Below are 17,998 nucleotides of genomic sequence, written 5' to 3'. Positions count from 1 at the left end.
TGCCAAAATCTACACCAAGAGAAGGAACGGGCAGCATGGGTAGGGGGAACGGTCTCTTGCATGCGGCCCCAGCTTCACATGCATAGCTCTTTCCAATTTCTGCTTCGCCTCAATCCTCCTTGGTGTAGATGGAGGCCAACTGCCTTTTTCTAATGTCAAGTTCTAGGTACAGGTCGCTGTATCAGAGGGAACAGCAAAACATCAGCTGACCCGCAGCACAGCAGAGGCACCGCTGAGGGAACGCCAACTGCCTTATACGCATATTCGCCGTGAGCACCATGCGACCTGGCATTCCCTGCTGAACCTTGCTGCCAACTCCTCCCTCCTTCACCAGGAACACCGCAGATCCAAGCCCTCTCTAAAGCCACTGGCCCAGACTGTCATCTCAGGCAAGTCAACCTATAGCCTTGAATTCTCAAAACACCGTTCTGTCTTGTTTCCTAGAGAACTGCTGAAAAATAACAGTGTCTGAATTTCCTCAATAACTGCATTACACAACTATGGTTCATAAAGCCTATTAGCATTCTGTTCATCTCACATTTTCTTCTCTCTGTTATTTTAGTATTTCCTGTCTTCTTTGTGCTGCTTTTCAGGTGAAAGCCTTCACAGAGAATTGATTTTAATATAATCAGGATAATTGGCAAGAACTGCAAATCATCAACATAAGATGATTCCCTACAAGAGAATAGGGTTAAAAAACTATGGGTATGAGGAGGAACATATTTCCAGTCAGATCTAGAAACCTATCTGTCCTTTTCCCCTCCATCTCTCCAATAGGGGAGAGAAGGGGTGTAAAGCTAACAACATAATCTGGTTAGCTTCCACAAAGCATTCCTTTCAGGAAAGATCTCAGCTGTTCAGCTAGGAATCACACAGGCTTTATTATTTAACTAAATCCATACCCTTCCTCTCTCTTGGAGCCCTGGTGCACTTACTGAACTTTAACACCTCAAACCACTCTAGAAATCAAACTTAGAGAACTGCAGCCCATCAACACCACCCCTTCATCTGCTGGCAGGTTATCAATGAGAGATGCAGTGCAAGCTCCCTCTATAAGAACAGGCAGGCTTCTGCTGCACTGCCCACCTTGATGGCAAAATACTCCAGTGGCTGCAACAAGTGGACTGGGAATCAACTCTCAAATTTACTAACAGTTGTACACCCACTTGTCAGTATGCCCTAAGCCTGGCCTAATACTAAATACCTTTGCATAGCTTTGAAGTGGGCTTTAAACTGCTGGTTGCAAAAGCAAAATATTCTTGCCTCTTATCAGTTTCACAAGTACACTAAGTTTTGTTACCAGTCACATGCATGACACTTTAGGCCCTTGTTTTCAGGACAATATAGCACGGCTGCATTGCCTTTTGCTACAAAATCCTTTCAGGTACTGAAACTCAGAATCCCAGCCCTTTTGCCTGGCCCTGTTTCCCCAGCTCTGCACCCAAAATCAGATTTATTTGCCAGGAGTCACTCAACAGGTCAGCAGCAGAGGCACATATAAAATTTTTATCTTCTGACTTCAGAGCCTTATGTTATAATCAAAAAAGGTTTTCACACTAGCAACTAACTACCTGTACACAGTTTCCTGCCTTGCTGAAGCTGTTTGGGAACATTTTCAGACCAAAAAGGACTTGCCTGCCTGTTTCAAGACAAAGACTCAGATTCAAAATCTTTATCAAAGCAGCATTCATTTCTGCCAGGAGAACGACTTTTTATGCTATATATGCCTATGCAATAAAATTACTGTACAGAGAACCACCAAGATATCCCGATGAAACAGGATTCTTCATTATCCAAACAACTTGGCCTTTCTCTATTTAGGTTCACTAGAAAATTACTGAACACAAGCAAAATCTGTAACTAAAAGCGAGCACAGAAGCAGTGCAAAGCCTCTGTTTTCCTGGTTGCTTGGGGACAGCTATAGTTTTACAGACAGAACCTAAACTGAGATATAGCTAATTACGCATCTTAAGTTATGCTTCTGCATTCATATTTAGGTATCTATGTGATGGCAATATCCCACTGTACAGCATCAGTTTGCAGTAGTAGGGCAGGCAACTCATCACTCCTTGGCATCTTTACTTAGCTTGGCCATGTCGGGCATATCCCTACTTCTCTTTGTCCCCACTTCTCCATCTGGAAAATGGTATTTCTCCACAAAAACTTTCAGGTTATACTGAAGAATAAATTAGGGTTTGTGGGGTTTTGTTGGTTTCTTTTGGTCCTGAGGAGAGGTCATGACTTTTCCCTTTCGTCTTTCTTCAAACGTTTCAGCTCATCAGTAGTACAAACAGTCTCTCTTACCATTTGCGTAAGGTGTGACCATCTTCTTATTGGTCATCACTCGAGCAGTGGCGTTGTTAACCTAAAAGTAAGAAAGGGGAGGGGGAGGAGAGGGAAGGAAGCATAGGACGTTAGGGAAAATGGTGGAAAACTCAGATACCACACATACACACACACACACACACACACTATACTTCTCTGAGCAAAAAAAATTAATTTTACATTAATGCAATCTTTAAATTACTTTTAACAGTTGCCATTTAATTATAAAAGTTACAGCTAAATGTGGCATTTTAAAATTATGCATTAAACAAAAGGCCAACGAGAGTAAAGTGCAGATTCTCCACCACCCTGCCATCCTTCGGCACAAGATTATTTACAGCTCAATGATCCAAAGGGCAAAACTTGATGTTTTGTCCAGGTTCTGTTCAAGAGGCAGCAATAATTTCTGCAGCCCAGGGCAGGGGAACTGAACCAGGTGACACACAAACTGACCTGTTTCTCAAGCTCACTGCTGGAATTGGGGTCCAGCAGGTCTCTGGCAGGCATGCTTTTGGATAGAAAAAGGTGGCTTGGAGTCCATCAGCTTTAGATTTGAACTCCCAAGGCTTGAGGAAGTCTCTGGAACACCACAAACTGTTTGGATGGTCTATATTCACTGATTTCTTCCCCAAAATTTTACAATCTTTTTCCAGATTATTTTTTCCTTGTCACATATCTCACAGAGCAAAAAGAAGAAATACATAGCAGCAGACCTGAGTCTTTTTTTGGTTTTATTGTGTCCTCCACCCTCTTTGCAGAGCTCTGTATAGTTCCAAGCAGTTTGATTGCTCAAGCAAGTGGGGTGTTACCACAGAGATGGTGCTGATAAAGAAAAGATGGACTAGTTTGGAAGCCAAGTTACTGCAGCCCTGTGTCAGACAGCCTCAAAGTTCCTGCAAGGAGGGTGAAGTCTTTATGTATCATCAATAATTTACCAAAACCCATGCCAAATGCGAATTGAGGCCTGGGTGAAGAAGGAAAAAAGTGGATATAAAAATAAAAGCTGCCTCGGGCCCTTGAGACGTACGGATGGCGAGCGTACACAGGGTGGCGAGTCCGGAGCTACATTTTACTCTTGTTTCAGCCCCAAAACAATAGAAACATTACACATTTAAAAAGAGAGAATGGGAAACAACAATGATGAGACTGAAAGCATGCAGTTAAACACACACAGATAAAAAAAAGAAAAAAAAAAAACACCACAATTGATTCGGAGGGTGGGGAGGGGAGGAGTGAGGGGATAAGGTCTCACAAACAATCATTTAGATGGAGCGAGTGCCTGAAATCAGCTGCTACAGCAAAGTGCAACACAAGCACTTAAAGGAAAAATTGCCAGAACCGATCAGAAACCACCAGTCAGCAAAGAGACCAACAGCTGCATTTAACTTAGTAAAGAAATAAACTGGGGAGGGGGGAGAAACAAAAAGAGAGAAAACAAACAGTAACAGCTACAAACAGGTCTCAGATAGAAAGAGCAGCAGAAAGAAGGGGCAGGAGAGAGAGAAGAGGAAATGGGTGCATTAATAAAAACCAGCCAAACTGGAGTTCAGTAACTCTGAGTAAGATGTGCAAGGGGAAATCACCATGAAGTCAGTAATCAAACAGCTCAGACTGCTACAAAACAATATGTACATCCAAAGTCCAGGCGGCATTACTCAACAGCATTGAAAATAAAAGGGGGAGAAGGGGGAAGGAGGTGGGTGGGGACAACAAGTCAAATCACATTTCGTAGTGTTAATGTGAGATGGCAGATGGATTTTTTCTTTCTTAATTTTTTTTTGTAATTTTAAGAAAAATTTAAAAAAAAAAAAAAGAAAAAAGCTTCTTCTCTAGCACTTTTGTTTCACTTACCGCCAACTCGTACCATCGCCAGCATTGTGTATAGTTACCATGGAAAGAGTGAGTCAAGTGAAGGGCCCTAAACGCTAAACCATCGGAAAGGGAAATAAAAAAACAAAACAAAAAAAAAAGCAAAATATGCAGACATCTTACTCAAAAACGGTGGCTTTTTCTGTTTCAATATTCTTACTTTTTGGCTTTTTGTTGGGTTTTTTTTTGTTGCTGTGTTTGTTTTTTGTTTTTTTTTTAAGAAAGAGGGAGAGACGGATGATGCCAGTTAGCCTTCAACACAGTGGAACACCAAACTGGTCAATACCAGGCATGCCCAACATCTGGCCACGTTGGCCAGCCATACATTAACCCTTCCCTCCCCTGCGGCGAGAGCTAGAAGCTTTAAGGATTAGCTTTCACCGAGCCTACTTTTGACCACGGGTAGGTCAAGAAACCAGCAATGTGTATAGCACAGCCCACTTGGGGCTTCTGCCCCCATGTCTCCCAAACCCTCCCCACCACAGGCATCATCTCACACTTGCATGGAGGAGAACTGGCCTCAGAGGAAAGACAGGATACTGACTGGCCTCCTGCTTTCTTTTTTGGACACAGAGTTAGAAGTTGGACAGTACTCTTTCAGTTAGTTTTATTCAGGCCTGGTAACAGGAAATCGGAGCCTCGCAAACTGAAGCAAAGGAAAAATCAAGACAGCAGAAGGGCAAAAATTTGGAGTGGGTGGGAATAAAACACAATAAAAGAAGAAAGAAAAGAAAAAAATACCCAAAACAACAATAAAAATATTCTGTAAAGGGTGTAAACTTCTATACATTTCAGTGCAGGGAGGTGAAGGACACAGACACAAACACACACGCACACACGAGACTGGGATCCAAATGTGAAATAAGTGAGGCAAGACACAAAAAGAAATCAAAAGAATAAATATAAAGAAGAAATTGAATTACTGAAGACATGCACCTCGATTTTACGGCCCTCTACCACGGTGCCGTGTAATTTCTCCCTGGCCCTGTCTGCATCAGCACTATTCTCGAAAGTTACGAACCCGAATCCCTGCATGCAGCGGGAGAAGGGGGGAAAACATGCACATCGTTATATATTGAAATACTGATCTCTAGGTAAATAGAGAAAAAATATCACAGTATGAAATCAACATCAGCACAACTCAGCAATAACCTCCTAGAGTCACATTGTTGGTTCATGCATGTTTCATAAATGAAAGAAATTAAATTCAATAAAAAAAGGAACCGTAATCATAATAAGAATAATAAGAGTAATTAAAAAAAAAAGAAAACATAAAAGCAATTGAGGCCAGACCAAAAAAGAAGTACAAAGTTACTCGAGACAATTTTTCATTTTGTTTTGTTTTCTTTGGGTTTTTTTTGTTTAAAAACACTAAATCCTGCTCCAACATAGGCAAGCTGGTCAAGCCCAAGCAGGGTTTCTCTCCCTCTGCTAATGAACACATGCTTTGCAGGACCCCCACCCACCCCAACACAGTACAGGACATTGAGCAGCACTTTGTTCTCTTGAGAAACTGCTACAAGAACAAGCAGCAATCTGAGTTCATGCCTGGCACCAGGAAGTCTGTGAAGCTTTGGGCAAATCAAACACTGAACCTTGCTTTTTCCACCTGTAAAATGGAGACAATAATAATTACCTACCTTAGAACACTGTTGAGAGGAAGGGCTCTTTGTAAAGCATCCCTTGTAAGCTCTTCGGGGCACGCTCATGTCTACTCCTAAGCCTGTAACTTCCCTAATGACATATGAGACCCTGAAAGTAAGCAGGGCTTCTAGGTGGCACCATCAAATAACATTACTTAATGTGAAGATTTAGAGTATCACATACTGTAGCGTCAAAATCTTCCCATCTCTGAGTACTGTGTTGGACTTGACTGTAAATCTAAACACCTAAATACCAATTCATTGGTCAAGGCAGGTTTTGTCTGACACTGCTGACCCACTGCTACCTCCCTCCTACCCTGCTACCCACCTTACTTGGCTTTGTTCTGAGATGGCAACCTCTGGGTTGTGGATAGCAACAGATCTCTGCCTAGTTAGACCAGAAAGCTTCAGAAAAACTGACGTGCCCTGCTTGGCGCAACCACAAAGGCTCAAGGACTGCCAAAACGTCGCTTTAGCTGGACAAATTTAGGTTTACCGCATCCATGAAGGCACACGCAACACGCCTGTCCTACATGCTCATGCTGCTGCCAACTCGTGCAGTCGTGTAGCAGGGCAGGGTAAGAGATCATGCTTCCTTCCACAGAGATGAATGCGCTGACATTAAAAAGAGAGCCAACATGACTAAGTGAATTAGGATTTTAACTAGTAACAAATGGCATCTTAATAGGGACAACTGTGATGAGATACTCTTCATGCCATTACAGAGAGCAGACACAAACGAAAAATGTTGTTGCATTCTGCTTTTAGGGTATCTTAAGAACAGAAGTAATTGGCTCCTGTGGCTTGGTATAAAGCAAATACTGATTTAATGTACTGGTTTAATCTCCACTAGCTTCAATACCCTCAGGAGCAGAACAACAAAGCTTACATTTGATGCAATGGAAACTCACAATGTTCATTGAAAAGCAAGGTGATGAGAGTGATCTACAGCTATGCCTGTCAGGGAAATGGCATGCTAGCCACTTGGCCTCCACCATGCACCTTGGGGTCCCATATGTATGGACTGGACACCCCAAAAAACAGACAGCATAATGATTTCTAAGCATTGTTAGCAATGAGACACAAGCAAGCCATTATTCTTCAAGTGCTTTTTAAAGGTCTTTACAATACTAATCAAACAGTCCAAGCCATTTGACAAGCTGGTTTTTACAACCCACAGCTAGGTTTCCAGTACAAAACTCTTACACATTTGTAAAATAGAGGGTTGGGGTTGTTTTTGTTGTTGGTTTGTGGTTTGGTTTTTTTTGTTTGGTTGGTTTGGGGGTTTTTTTTGGGGGGGTTGGTTTGTTGTTTTTTTTTTAACTTCCCTCAAACCTCAAACAGCAGTAATAAAAAGAACTTAGCCAAGTAGTGCAATGTTGAGATCAACAAGAGTGCTCCTTTGGGCTCCAACCCAATAATCTACAGCTTCAGATAATTTCATTTCTCCAGCTATAAATAAGGAGCTATATAAATATCAGACTGATGCCTTTTTCAGAACAGCATAAAAGTTTGCTGTTTAAATGATTTAAAATCAGAGCCACAGACACAGGGGCTAATAAAACAGCCCAACTGCATATAATTCTCAAATATGTCACAGAGAACCAAAGGGGGTGCAGGGGGTGTAATAGCAAAGCTGATTATGAAGGAATAGGGTATTGTGTCTGCTTCAAAGAACCCCTACAGAGAAAGGCAAGCCTGAGAAATAGAGCAACACCTTTCCCTCTGGTTCTGTATAATGGGGAAAAAGTATCTTCTAAAGGCTGGAGGAGGAGGGGAGGTAAGGACTGCAACACGAATCTCTATTTCCCTCTTCTCTTTTTACATTAAAATTTCTGTTTGTTCTAGACAAGCCTGTGGAGACTGAATGAAATTTATGTCTTCGGTGATGATGTGAACTGAAAGCTGGAGTGCAGATGGAAGGTAATTTTTTAGACATTAAGCTGTGCAGGCTAGAACCAAACTAAGACTATTTTAATTCACATCTGCTTGCAATTAGTGAAGTCTGTATGGGTTTTTAAAAAACTACATTAGCATTAATTATCTTTAAACTGAGTAGGAATTTTCAGTATTTTTATTAAGTTGACTCAAGGTAGCATACAATCCACATGCAGACTATAGGAATATAATTAACAATGTGAATTAAACCAGAATTAATCTGATTCAGAACAACATAACTAATTAACCATATTGACAGATCAGTCCTTAGCAACTCACTTTGTTGAGAACCATTTAATGTCAATGCTGAATTAATGCTTTATATAGTTGACTATGGCAGAGTCAGTATTTGTGCCCTCTTGGTTTGTCATATTAATGCATCTCTTACACATTCAAATTTTCATCAGGAAAAACAGGTGAGCCATGCTTGACATTTTTGTTATTTCAAAGTTTAAAAACTAGCAATTATATATATATACACATATTTTTGATGTGGGAGAGAAAAAAGCACATACATATACTTTTTTTTCCTTCTCATAGATGACCTGTAAAGAATAGGGATTAATTTGTAACTACACATACACAACAAACAATTCTCAGTTTTCCCTCCTCAAGGTTGTCTTGACCTCGGAAAAAAAAAGAAAGAAAGGAGGAAGGAAAAAAAAAGAGATGGCAGGTATCCAATATTTACTAGCTTAGCTTTATAGCAGGTACTGGATTGCTCCATAGTAGTAGGTATGGAGTCAGAGGAAGGGAAGATCCTGGATAAAAAAAAGACTTAGGGCTTCTAAAATTTAGATTATACAAATAGCTTGGGTTTAATAATGCTGTTATGATAACAAGGCTGAAATTTTCAACAATTCCTCCCCATCAGTAACTGCCATGAACTTCTCCCAAGCAGAAAATAAGTTTGACCCAGCGAACACTAAACTCCAACAACATTTTTAGGATTAGTGAGTAATTTGCAGTACCAGACTAACCCCTTTTTACCCAAAGGTTTATTGAAAGGGCCTGAAGAGACCGAGTAACTGCCACCCTTTTAGTCTGGCCTCAGACTCTGCAATAAATAACAAGCAACATGATGAGCAGTGAAAAAAAAAAATAATAAATGTATATATAGTATTTGAACGTTTCCATCTCTGAAGAATGAGAAAGAAAATTTACCATGTAACCGTAAAGGGAGAAATCAAAAGCAGACGGTTCTCCTGGGTGTGGCCAGAACACAGAAATTAAACAAAAAACAACAACAAAAATAAAATAAAGTAAAATAAAAAAAATAAAACCAAAGAAAACTAAACAGAGCCCCTTGAAATCCATGCACCGTTATCCCTTTGTTTGTCATGGAGTTTAGACCAGTCACCCCAGCAGCAGCATCTTTGCCTTGTACCACTGGAGCACACAGCCAGCAACCAGCCTTGCTGTCATCTGCTGCTGTGCTTGGTTCAAACCAAGTTTTTTTCTTTTGTTTCTTTTCCCTTATTTCCATAATAAACAAACTTTTAGAAGCCTGAAAAAAACGGCCAAAGAGGCAGCAGTTTAGGCTACCTGTTTGCAAGACATTTGGAAAGACTAGGAGGGTTTCAGCTGTAATCCACCTGAGATGAGCAGGACTGAATGCACCGACAGCATCACACCAAAAAATCCAGAAAACATGTTACTGAAGTCACACACACAAACGCACTTCAATTGGTGAGAATCAGCATAAAACAAGCTGCCACCATTTCAGCAGCTCTTCCAGATCCTCCCTGCCCTGTGCCTCACTTCGAGTGCATTAAAGCATACGTGTAAAACACCCATCCGCGTACCTGTGTGATCTGGTGAGGCAGATACAGGAATTAATCTGGTTAAAAAAAATGTAAATGTATCTTCAAAAAAACCCTGCAGGGCTATTTTTAAGCTGTATCATTTCCACAGTCCAGCTTGTGTCGCTCCACTGCCGATCCCTGCTGCAGAACAGAGGAGGGGGCAGAGGCCGGCAGTGGGCAGTGGGCAGCAGGAATCCAGCTAGCACTGCTGTGCAGTGAGAGCTTGGGGCTTCAGGGCAGCTCCAGCCAGCCCAGGTCAGGGGCTTCACGGCCCACGTCATCCCTGGCTGTGTGCTGCTCCTCCTCCCTTCAATCGATCGTGGATCTCACTGTGTGGTCTGTGAGTTCAACAGGCTAAACTGGCTGAAAACAAGCTTATTTCTGTCTCTGTCTTCCTGCTGCATCAGTATTTTGCCAATTTAGCACCCTAGATTCAATTCCCTACACAGTGAAACGAGCACTACTGGGAAGGTGCTCCCACAGGAGCAGTGAAACGAGCACTACTGGGAAGGTGCTCCCACAGGAGCAGTAAGCCAGCTTATACTATGAAAACATCAAACTTCAGCCCGAAATTCAAGTTTAAATAAACCGGTTCGGTGTATGGACTAATTTAACTCGTTAGTTTAGTATTGCAGATTTCAAGGCATAAAACTACTTCAGCGAACTAGGATAAGGGGACACCAGTCACGTCTCCTTCATGCCACTGGCATTCTAACGGAATTTGGTGACCTGAGAAGGTCATGCTGGTTGCCAGTACTTAATTTGTTTTTAAGCCTCTTTGTGTTAACAACACAATTTGTATTTCTGGTTCAACTGATGAAATCTGAACAAAATTTATAAAAACAGAATTAAAATGAAAATAAGACCTCTAATTCATTTCATGTAAGAAGGGGCTTTCCACTGACAGGAAACTAGGTCCAGAACAAGAGTGGCTCAACTCAAAGCACCTAATCCATTAAAAGAGAAGTAAATGCACATGTAAGCATACAGTCTTTAAGGCTTAATTATCAAAACCCGTATTCATATTTTTATCTTAACTTACAGTTAACTGCAAACATAAAATCCCACACAGCTTCCTGCACAAGCTTTTAGTTAGGACAGGTTTACTTACATAAATCCAAACGCCAATAGATGCAATTTCTTTGTGAAGACAAGATGTAACCTACTATACAACTAAGTTTTTAATTAAATATGAAGCACTTCAAGTCACTTCAGTCCTATACAGGAACTTGAAGATATGGATCTTCCAAGTGGAAAGCAGTGAGGGACAAACTTACAGTATCCTGAAACCATGAGCTCATCTGCACTGATATGAACTCTTATGATTTAAAAAGCTACAAAAAAAAAAAACTCCCTATTCAGCTAAGATTTTGCTATGTGCTTATGCACTCTTGGTCTCTGAATGTCATCGAGGACACATCTTGGAATGCCACATGGTACACAGCTGATGAGCAAAGAGCTTGGATTCCCTTCCCCTGCAGCTTTATGAATGCCACAGGGTACTCGTTACACAGGCAGACTGCATTAATTCTGCAAATATGTCCACTTGTTCAGTTCAGCACAATAGTGATAAAATACGCATCTAGAGGATGCATCTCCACTAACAAAACGAGCAGGAATCCTCTCATCTTCCTCTGGAGGTGTTTTATTCACGGTTCAGTGAAGTGCATGGTAAACGGCAACCATGGGCAGAATGCTATTTAAAGGCACTTGATCTGAGTCAGAACTAGAAATGTAATGGTAAACAGGATAAATTAAACAAACAGCTAGTTTCCTGGAAGCAAGCAAAAAAACCTGAAACAGATCAAGGGAAGACTTATTCTTGTTTAATAGAATGACATCAAACAAAATTAAATTCAAGGGATGTTTAAAGTTTGTATCTTCTTTCTCATACACAACAAAGCAATATAAGTGTAAAGTCTGCCAGGGCCCATATAATCCTACTGAACAGATTGAATCTGGGAAGAAATTGAGTTACAAAACAAGAATTCACATTGCTTTGAAAGAACAATCAGCAAAACTAATTATTAACTGCCTCCTACTCTGCTGTGATACAGAAAATCAACAAATAACACTTCTGAGAGAACCTGAGGCTGTGGTGGACACACTCTGCTCTCTCTTTGGTCACCAAACTTCCTAAGTACACAGAGATCTTGAATATGCAGCCAGTTTGATAGTTCTCCCAGGCTGTCGAAGAAAACTGCCCAGTCATCTCAGGTGGATTCAAAAGGAAGAATGCAACCAGCACACTTCCTTCAGTCCCTCCTACCGACCAGCACTGGAGTGATCCCAGCAGAGTTCTCCTGCTACAGCTTGGCAGGGACAAAGCGCTGCTCGACCCCATCGCACTCTGGGTGGGGACGAACCCAGGGCAGTTTAGGATTCATCACTGTACCTTTTAAATATTTACAAAACATATACACAAAACTCTACAACCCTTAGGAACCCAGGGAAGGGAAGGGAGCATTGAGAACACAGCACAAGGCAGGCAGCAGGAGCATCTGCTTTCGGATTCCCAAGAGAGAGGAGGAGAAGAAGAAGAGAGAGAGGTTTCATATCATTAGATTAGAATGGAAACCACAGGGCAGGAAAATGCATTCAGAATTTTTTTCCTAAGGTGGAGGAAGAACCCAAGAGTGAGTGAGCGGCCTCCAGAAAGATCCATTTCCTTTGCTTCACCATCAGATCACCAAACTGTTGTTTTTCCATTATTATGTGAATACCAGGTGCTTCGTGCAGCTACACCCCACTCAAACACTGGGGCCTCCCATTTTCATGCTAAGCAGGAAGAATCTTGCATTCTTTTTAGAACAGGAATTACTTTGGGTAGAGAAGGATGCAGAGATACCATGAAATAACTCTTTGGCTGTTTTCTCATTCTGTTCAGATTCTGCCCCATCCCTCAATACAGGCTACCAGTTTTGTAACTGCTTTTTGCTGTAAGATGCCAAGCAGTAGAAAACTGCATGGTCAAGGACTGGAAGAACATCTCTGCTTTTTTTTTTTTTCCCCAAATATTTATGAAGGGTTCAGAATAAAATTTGTCATGGAACTCTTCAGCAGTAATTTTTGTTTTAACTGAAAACCGGAAGCCTTGGGCTTTAGCAACTGCACAAGAAGGTACTTTTTGTAATAATAAATCAAGTCTTCATAGAAAAGTCTTCAATGTCAATGTTGCCTAGAAGGGAAAGGGCAGCCGTGGGTGTTTAATACACAGGGCTATATGGATGGGAGAGAGAGAGTGAAGTTCATGTGTGGAGAGGAAAAACACTGCTCTGGAAGGCACAGGCAGTGGGGTATGAAAGACAGAGCTCACCCCTTTGCCAGGCCAGTTACTTTTGTTCTTTCTTTCGCAATAATATCCAAATAAGTAGGGATTTGATAGAGGCCAGAGGCTATTCCCAAAGCCAAACAAAATTTACTAAAATCAAGAGTAATTCAGAGATAGCTTTGGCCTATAAATATCAAAAGAACAGCAGAGTGCAGAATAAATATTTACAAACTCAGCACAGCTGATTGTTTTGGTAAAGCATATAGATTTTTATCCATTCGTGGAAGAAAAACACTCTAACTAAATCATATAGATATTTACTTTTTCAGACTGTCTTGTAAAAAATCAAAACAAAAGAAAACCATGGTATTAAGCACAAATAAAGGATGGGAAAAGGGCTAAGACTCATTTATTTAATATAGAGATCAATGGCTTTCTGGTTTCCAGCTAATACAGAGACTGAAGAATTTCAGAATGCATGTTGGGCAACATGGGTGGAAATTTGCAGAGAACTCTGAACATGAACATACCCCAGAATATATGTTGAAGCAAAGAGGCCACCATAAAGACTGTGAACCTCAAATCCAAGCAAAAGGTATAGACTGTAAACTGAAACTGCTTAGCTGATTTGCAACTTCAAAACTTCTTGTGTGCATGCACACATGTGCACACACGTGTGTGTGGGGAGGAGGGAAATTTTGTTTTAATTGAAAATGGGAATCTTAGCATTGATTAAGTCAAGCAGAGTATAGACATGCACTGTGCAAGCTTCCCCCATAGAGCTTTGGCAATGCACCTTGCTCCTGACCTGCAAAACTCCCTGCTATTCCAGTGCTGAACCTCCTGGGCAGAGAGAGAATCACATCAATTTGTCATTGTGGTGATACCGCTTATGTGATGAGAACCAATTGCCAATTAGGACAGAGATCACTGAATATCTCTGCAGCTGACCTAAGCAACATCTGAAATCTCATCTTCAGAGAGATAAATTACCATTAACCCTCAACAAAACCTCCCTCTTAATATATCTGTAAGATGAAAATAGGTGTATGAATGCAAATTCTGTGGGGGAGGTCCACATGGGGCAGGGCAAGTGGAATGAGGATACTTAAATTAAGCATCAAATATCTCAAACATGAAAGGTCAGTGCCTCAGAAGCACCAAGTAAGTCTACAACACAGAGTAAATAAAATCCTTTCACATATGAGATATGACAGTTTTCTACAGAAGTATTTTAATGCAATGAAATGGGGGGATGGGGGTGAGTTAGCTTTTTTTCTTACAGTCTCCCATCACACAAAGCTGCTTTATCTTATTCTGCCTTCCCCACGGGGCAGCCATTGCTAGTGCAATGGGAACAGCTTGGTATGAAGGCTCAATTGACTGACTCCCTGTTTGTTCAAAAGGCTGTGGAACCTGATCACACATTACAGAGAGGAGTGTCCAGGAGCATTTGTACATGCTGCCCAGAATTGACCATGCCCAGAGTCTCCAGTCAGAGGGAACAGGAGACAGTCCCCAAAATAGCTCTTCCCTTCCCCCATCACACTAATCCCTGCTGATCTCTACAGAATATATTCTCTAGGCAATGAACTGCCTTTTACTCTGCAATCAAATCAAGAGAAGCGGGTACAGAAACAGGACTTACCTTCGAGCCACGCTCATTAAAGATTATCTCTACATCAAGGATTTTGCCGAATTGCTGCAGAGAGACAAGGGGGAAAAAAAAGATTTATTTTTGGCAATTCATTTTTTCTACCTTTTTGGACCTGGCTTAGTGCAAGAAGGGAGGTGAGAATATTTCCATTTCTAGCATACAGGCAAAGGAATAAAATCCCAGTGACGTGACCCAATTCTCTTGGGTTAAAACATGCAGATCCTCTTGGTAACAAACCCCAGGTTTTCTCACAAAAGTCTACAGGAAGAAAAACAATCTCCAGAAGAGTTTCAGGGATTTGAGGTATCTCATCTTTCCTGCTTTTAATCTAAACAATTCTTTCTTCCCTCATTCTACTATTTCATCTACAACATCTCAGGCATCTAACAACATTTCTAACATGTAATTCAGCATTTCAGCTTCCTCCTGAAGTGGCTATCACAAAGAGAAACCTAACAGTGATGTTTCTCTGGAAGGGACAGTAACATAACATCCCAACCTCAGAGATTCCAAACTCTGAATCTCCTTTCCTCTTATTTACCAAAACTCCAAGCCTTTAAAAGAATTGATGGCAGATTCAGAAACCACAAAAATGGCAAACTCCCAACAGTTTGTTTTTCAGAAAAAAGATAATTCAGCTTCAACCTGTGACATATTGTTGATGGTCTGTGCAAGTCTACCACATGTGACAGAGTTCTGACCTCTGTCTCACCTTGGAGACCCTAAGGAGAGCTTTGCTCTGTATCAGTGGGTTCAAAAGAGCTCCCTATTTAGCACAGAACACAAAATGGAAAACAAGAGTTACAAGGTAGAAAGGAGATTTACCACCTCTGTGGAATTACATCTTTCATCTTGCTTGAAACATATTAAAATATTTCTATTGAAGTGGCCAGACTCAAATCAGTAACCTAGAGCTAAAAGCATCATCACTTCAGAGGCCCCTCTGTCTTCGAGAATTGTCAAGGCTCTATTGCTCTTAATATAGTATTTGCCTTTTTTTTTAATTAACATTTGCATTCCGAGTCAAATAGGTATAATACTCAGTTTGTGGGAGTCCTGCTTGAAAGGCTCATGGCTAGATTTGAAAACATGGAACATTTATAACAGGGAGCCATGATGGCTGAGGAGAAGTTCTGAATATGTAAAGCAACAAAAAGCTATTAAGTTCCTTGAACAAGTATTCCACAACTGTCTGCAAGCAAGCAAACCTCTTCCAACAATTTTAGCTATAGTTTCTGTCCGCTTCCATTCTCCATTCTTAAAAAGAAGATTTTGGTTCACAGATGTTGTTTTTGCTGTTCTATTGTTTAAGGACAATACTTGATCTTCTATTCATCCCAAGAACAATTGAATTCACAATATTCCACGTTACATGAAGTTTGAATAATGCTAATGTAAACACGCATCTTCCTTGAAAGGAAACCTCAACATCTCAATAGCTTAGGCTTGATCCATGCTGGATCCTCTTTTGACTGCGGTTGTGCCAATCACCGCTAAAATACATTTTCTATTTCTATCCCACGCTTGGCGTGGGCTTGTCAATAAAGAAGATTAACCGTTGATTGCTTTTTATTGTCTTTGTTGCATATGGCTCGGGCACTGCCATGAAAGAAATCAGTTATGATTGCTTTCCTGGTAGACTATTCCAGCATCATTACATGACATGGGCTGAACCAATTTAAAAGCTCGTGGCTGCGGAATAGCTGTCTCTGCTCCCTTGTCCTTCCTTGTCTGGTCTCACCAGCCTCCTAGAGATGGCCTCAGTTTTCATTCTCACCTGTAGATAAACTGTACAGTTCAATGATTCTGTAAAAACCTAACCCAACAAAAGGAATAAATACAAAACTTTTTTTGACAATTTACTGATCTGTAGTGGCTTAAAGGGTCAGGTGAGCATCAGGGCTCTAAGAAGCAAAAGGGATCCTGAGAGCAGGATCTGTCCCCTGCCACATCACCTCAGCTGGTTAGCGTTGCCATACACACACTCAAACAGCCAGCCTCTCGATAAATGCAACTGCCAAAATTATTTTCAGAATCTTCAAAGCCAAAATCACCATTCTACCCCATTAGAATCATCCTGAAAGCAAACAAACTGTACAGCTTCTGGTGCACAATTATGCCACGCCATCTTCCCTTTTCTGCACACCCAGTTGGGCCTGGATCCCCGGGTAGTACTACCAGCACTGCCTCCCAGTCCCATTGGGCTGAGTTCCTCCCACAGGGTTTCCACACCAACAGGAAATCCTGTCTTGTGCGTTTAACTTCTTGTGGCTGACAAAATGCTGATGGTAACATTGAAAGCACGTGGTCTGACCCAGTTCTATGAGAGGCGGCAGGTTTGCCTCCTTGCCTAGCAGATGATGGAGGTACGTAATTTCCTAGATGACAGACTTAAGATCACTAAATCCTGTGGCTGCAGCAAGCACAGGTTTGACATCTATTGTAATAGGCTACATCCACCCATGTAAACTGCCCCAATCTCTTTTCTGCCTAGGAGTTGTGGGTGTTTGAAGAGGCAAGAGGGAAGGACCTCCTTGGGAGAGAACAGACAAAACAGGGGCTAACTGCTGAACTGAGGTTTGCTAGGGAGGGGCTTCCAACTCCATGAAAATCCCTGGAAGAAAGCAGCATGACCATGAGGCAGTAGGATGTGCCCTGGGCTCTTCAAGGCTCTGCTGTTGCTGTTGCCACAGTTGCTCTGACAGCTCCTAACACCATGACTCTTGTCCTCGCTGCTCAACAGTTACAGCAGATCCAGCACTGGAGGCACTTTCTTCTGGTAGCATGCCAGAATTTTCCTGAAGAATGGAAGCAGGGAAAAAAAGAACTAGTTCATTTTAACAGTGTATATCTCCTTCAAAGCTGAATCTAATTTAGTGGAACATAAAAAGGCACTTTGTTCTCCGATGGTGCTTTGCCTACCAAATGTCAACAGTGCAATGCAAACAATGGAAGTTTTAAGAGCTCCTTACTGAAAGGTCACAATTTTTGTATGGAAAATGGTGGGCCATCTAAATACAAGGGTCAACACCAAGTGCCCTCCATAATAATTTTTTTAAATCATGTATACAGGCATGTTTCTATGTTCCAACAGACAGAGGGGTCTGGCCAAATTAAACAAGTCCCATGCTTAAGTCATCCCTGAGGACTAACAGTCTAATCTCTGACCCTGAAGACATGAGTCACTGGGCTGATAGACTTGACTGGCTCATTCAGTGATTACCAAGAACTTCTGCTTAGAACCCTGCACAGCCTCTGGAGAAGGCATTGCATGCTCACCACCGTGAGTTAAAAAGCTTGCTATGTGACCGAGAATCCAGTATTTCCCCACCATATATCAGGTTGTGCAAGAAGCCACCTCCATGAACTGCTCATGCACACGCCATATGATAGAAAGATATACACACACACACTCTTCCAGTTATGCCATGGCATAGGAGCTATAGCATCTTGTTTTATCTTAGTGGTCCCTTCCCTGGAGTGACCTTGA

The 17,998-nt window shown here is 41.4% G+C and overlaps 1 protein-coding gene across 15 annotated transcripts in view; it reads right to left on the bottom strand.

Annotated features, from left to right (window-relative positions):
* Positions 1-17,998, bottom strand: part of RBFOX2 (RNA binding fox-1 homolog 2) — a 167,237-nt gene that overhangs the window by 16,921 nt on the left and 132,318 nt on the right. For all 15 annotated transcript variants that reach the window (XR_003539652.2, XM_039382257.1, XM_039382263.1 and 12 more), the window contains 3 exons: positions 14,500-14,553; positions 5,131-5,223; positions 2,305-2,365 (listed from right to left, as the gene is read on the bottom strand). Coding sequence is in view for 14 of the 15 variants with exons in the window: in XM_039382257.1 (XP_039238191.1) it covers positions 2,305-2,365; positions 5,131-5,223; positions 14,500-14,553 (208 nt within the window). In the remaining variant the exon portion in view is untranslated. The remainder of the gene's footprint in view (positions 1-2,304; positions 2,366-5,130; positions 5,224-14,499; positions 14,554-17,998) is intronic.

This window comes from Pipra filicauda, unplaced genomic scaffold (assembly GCF_003945595.2).
Source record: "Pipra filicauda isolate LSUMZ 115617 unplaced genomic scaffold, ASM394559v2 scaffold262_size1072369_pilon, whole genome shotgun sequence".
Lineage (NCBI taxonomy): Eukaryota > Metazoa > Chordata > Aves > Passeriformes > Pipridae > Pipra > Pipra filicauda.
Note: the sequence above shows the minus strand (reverse complement) of the source record. Positions and strands in the feature narration are given on the sequence as shown.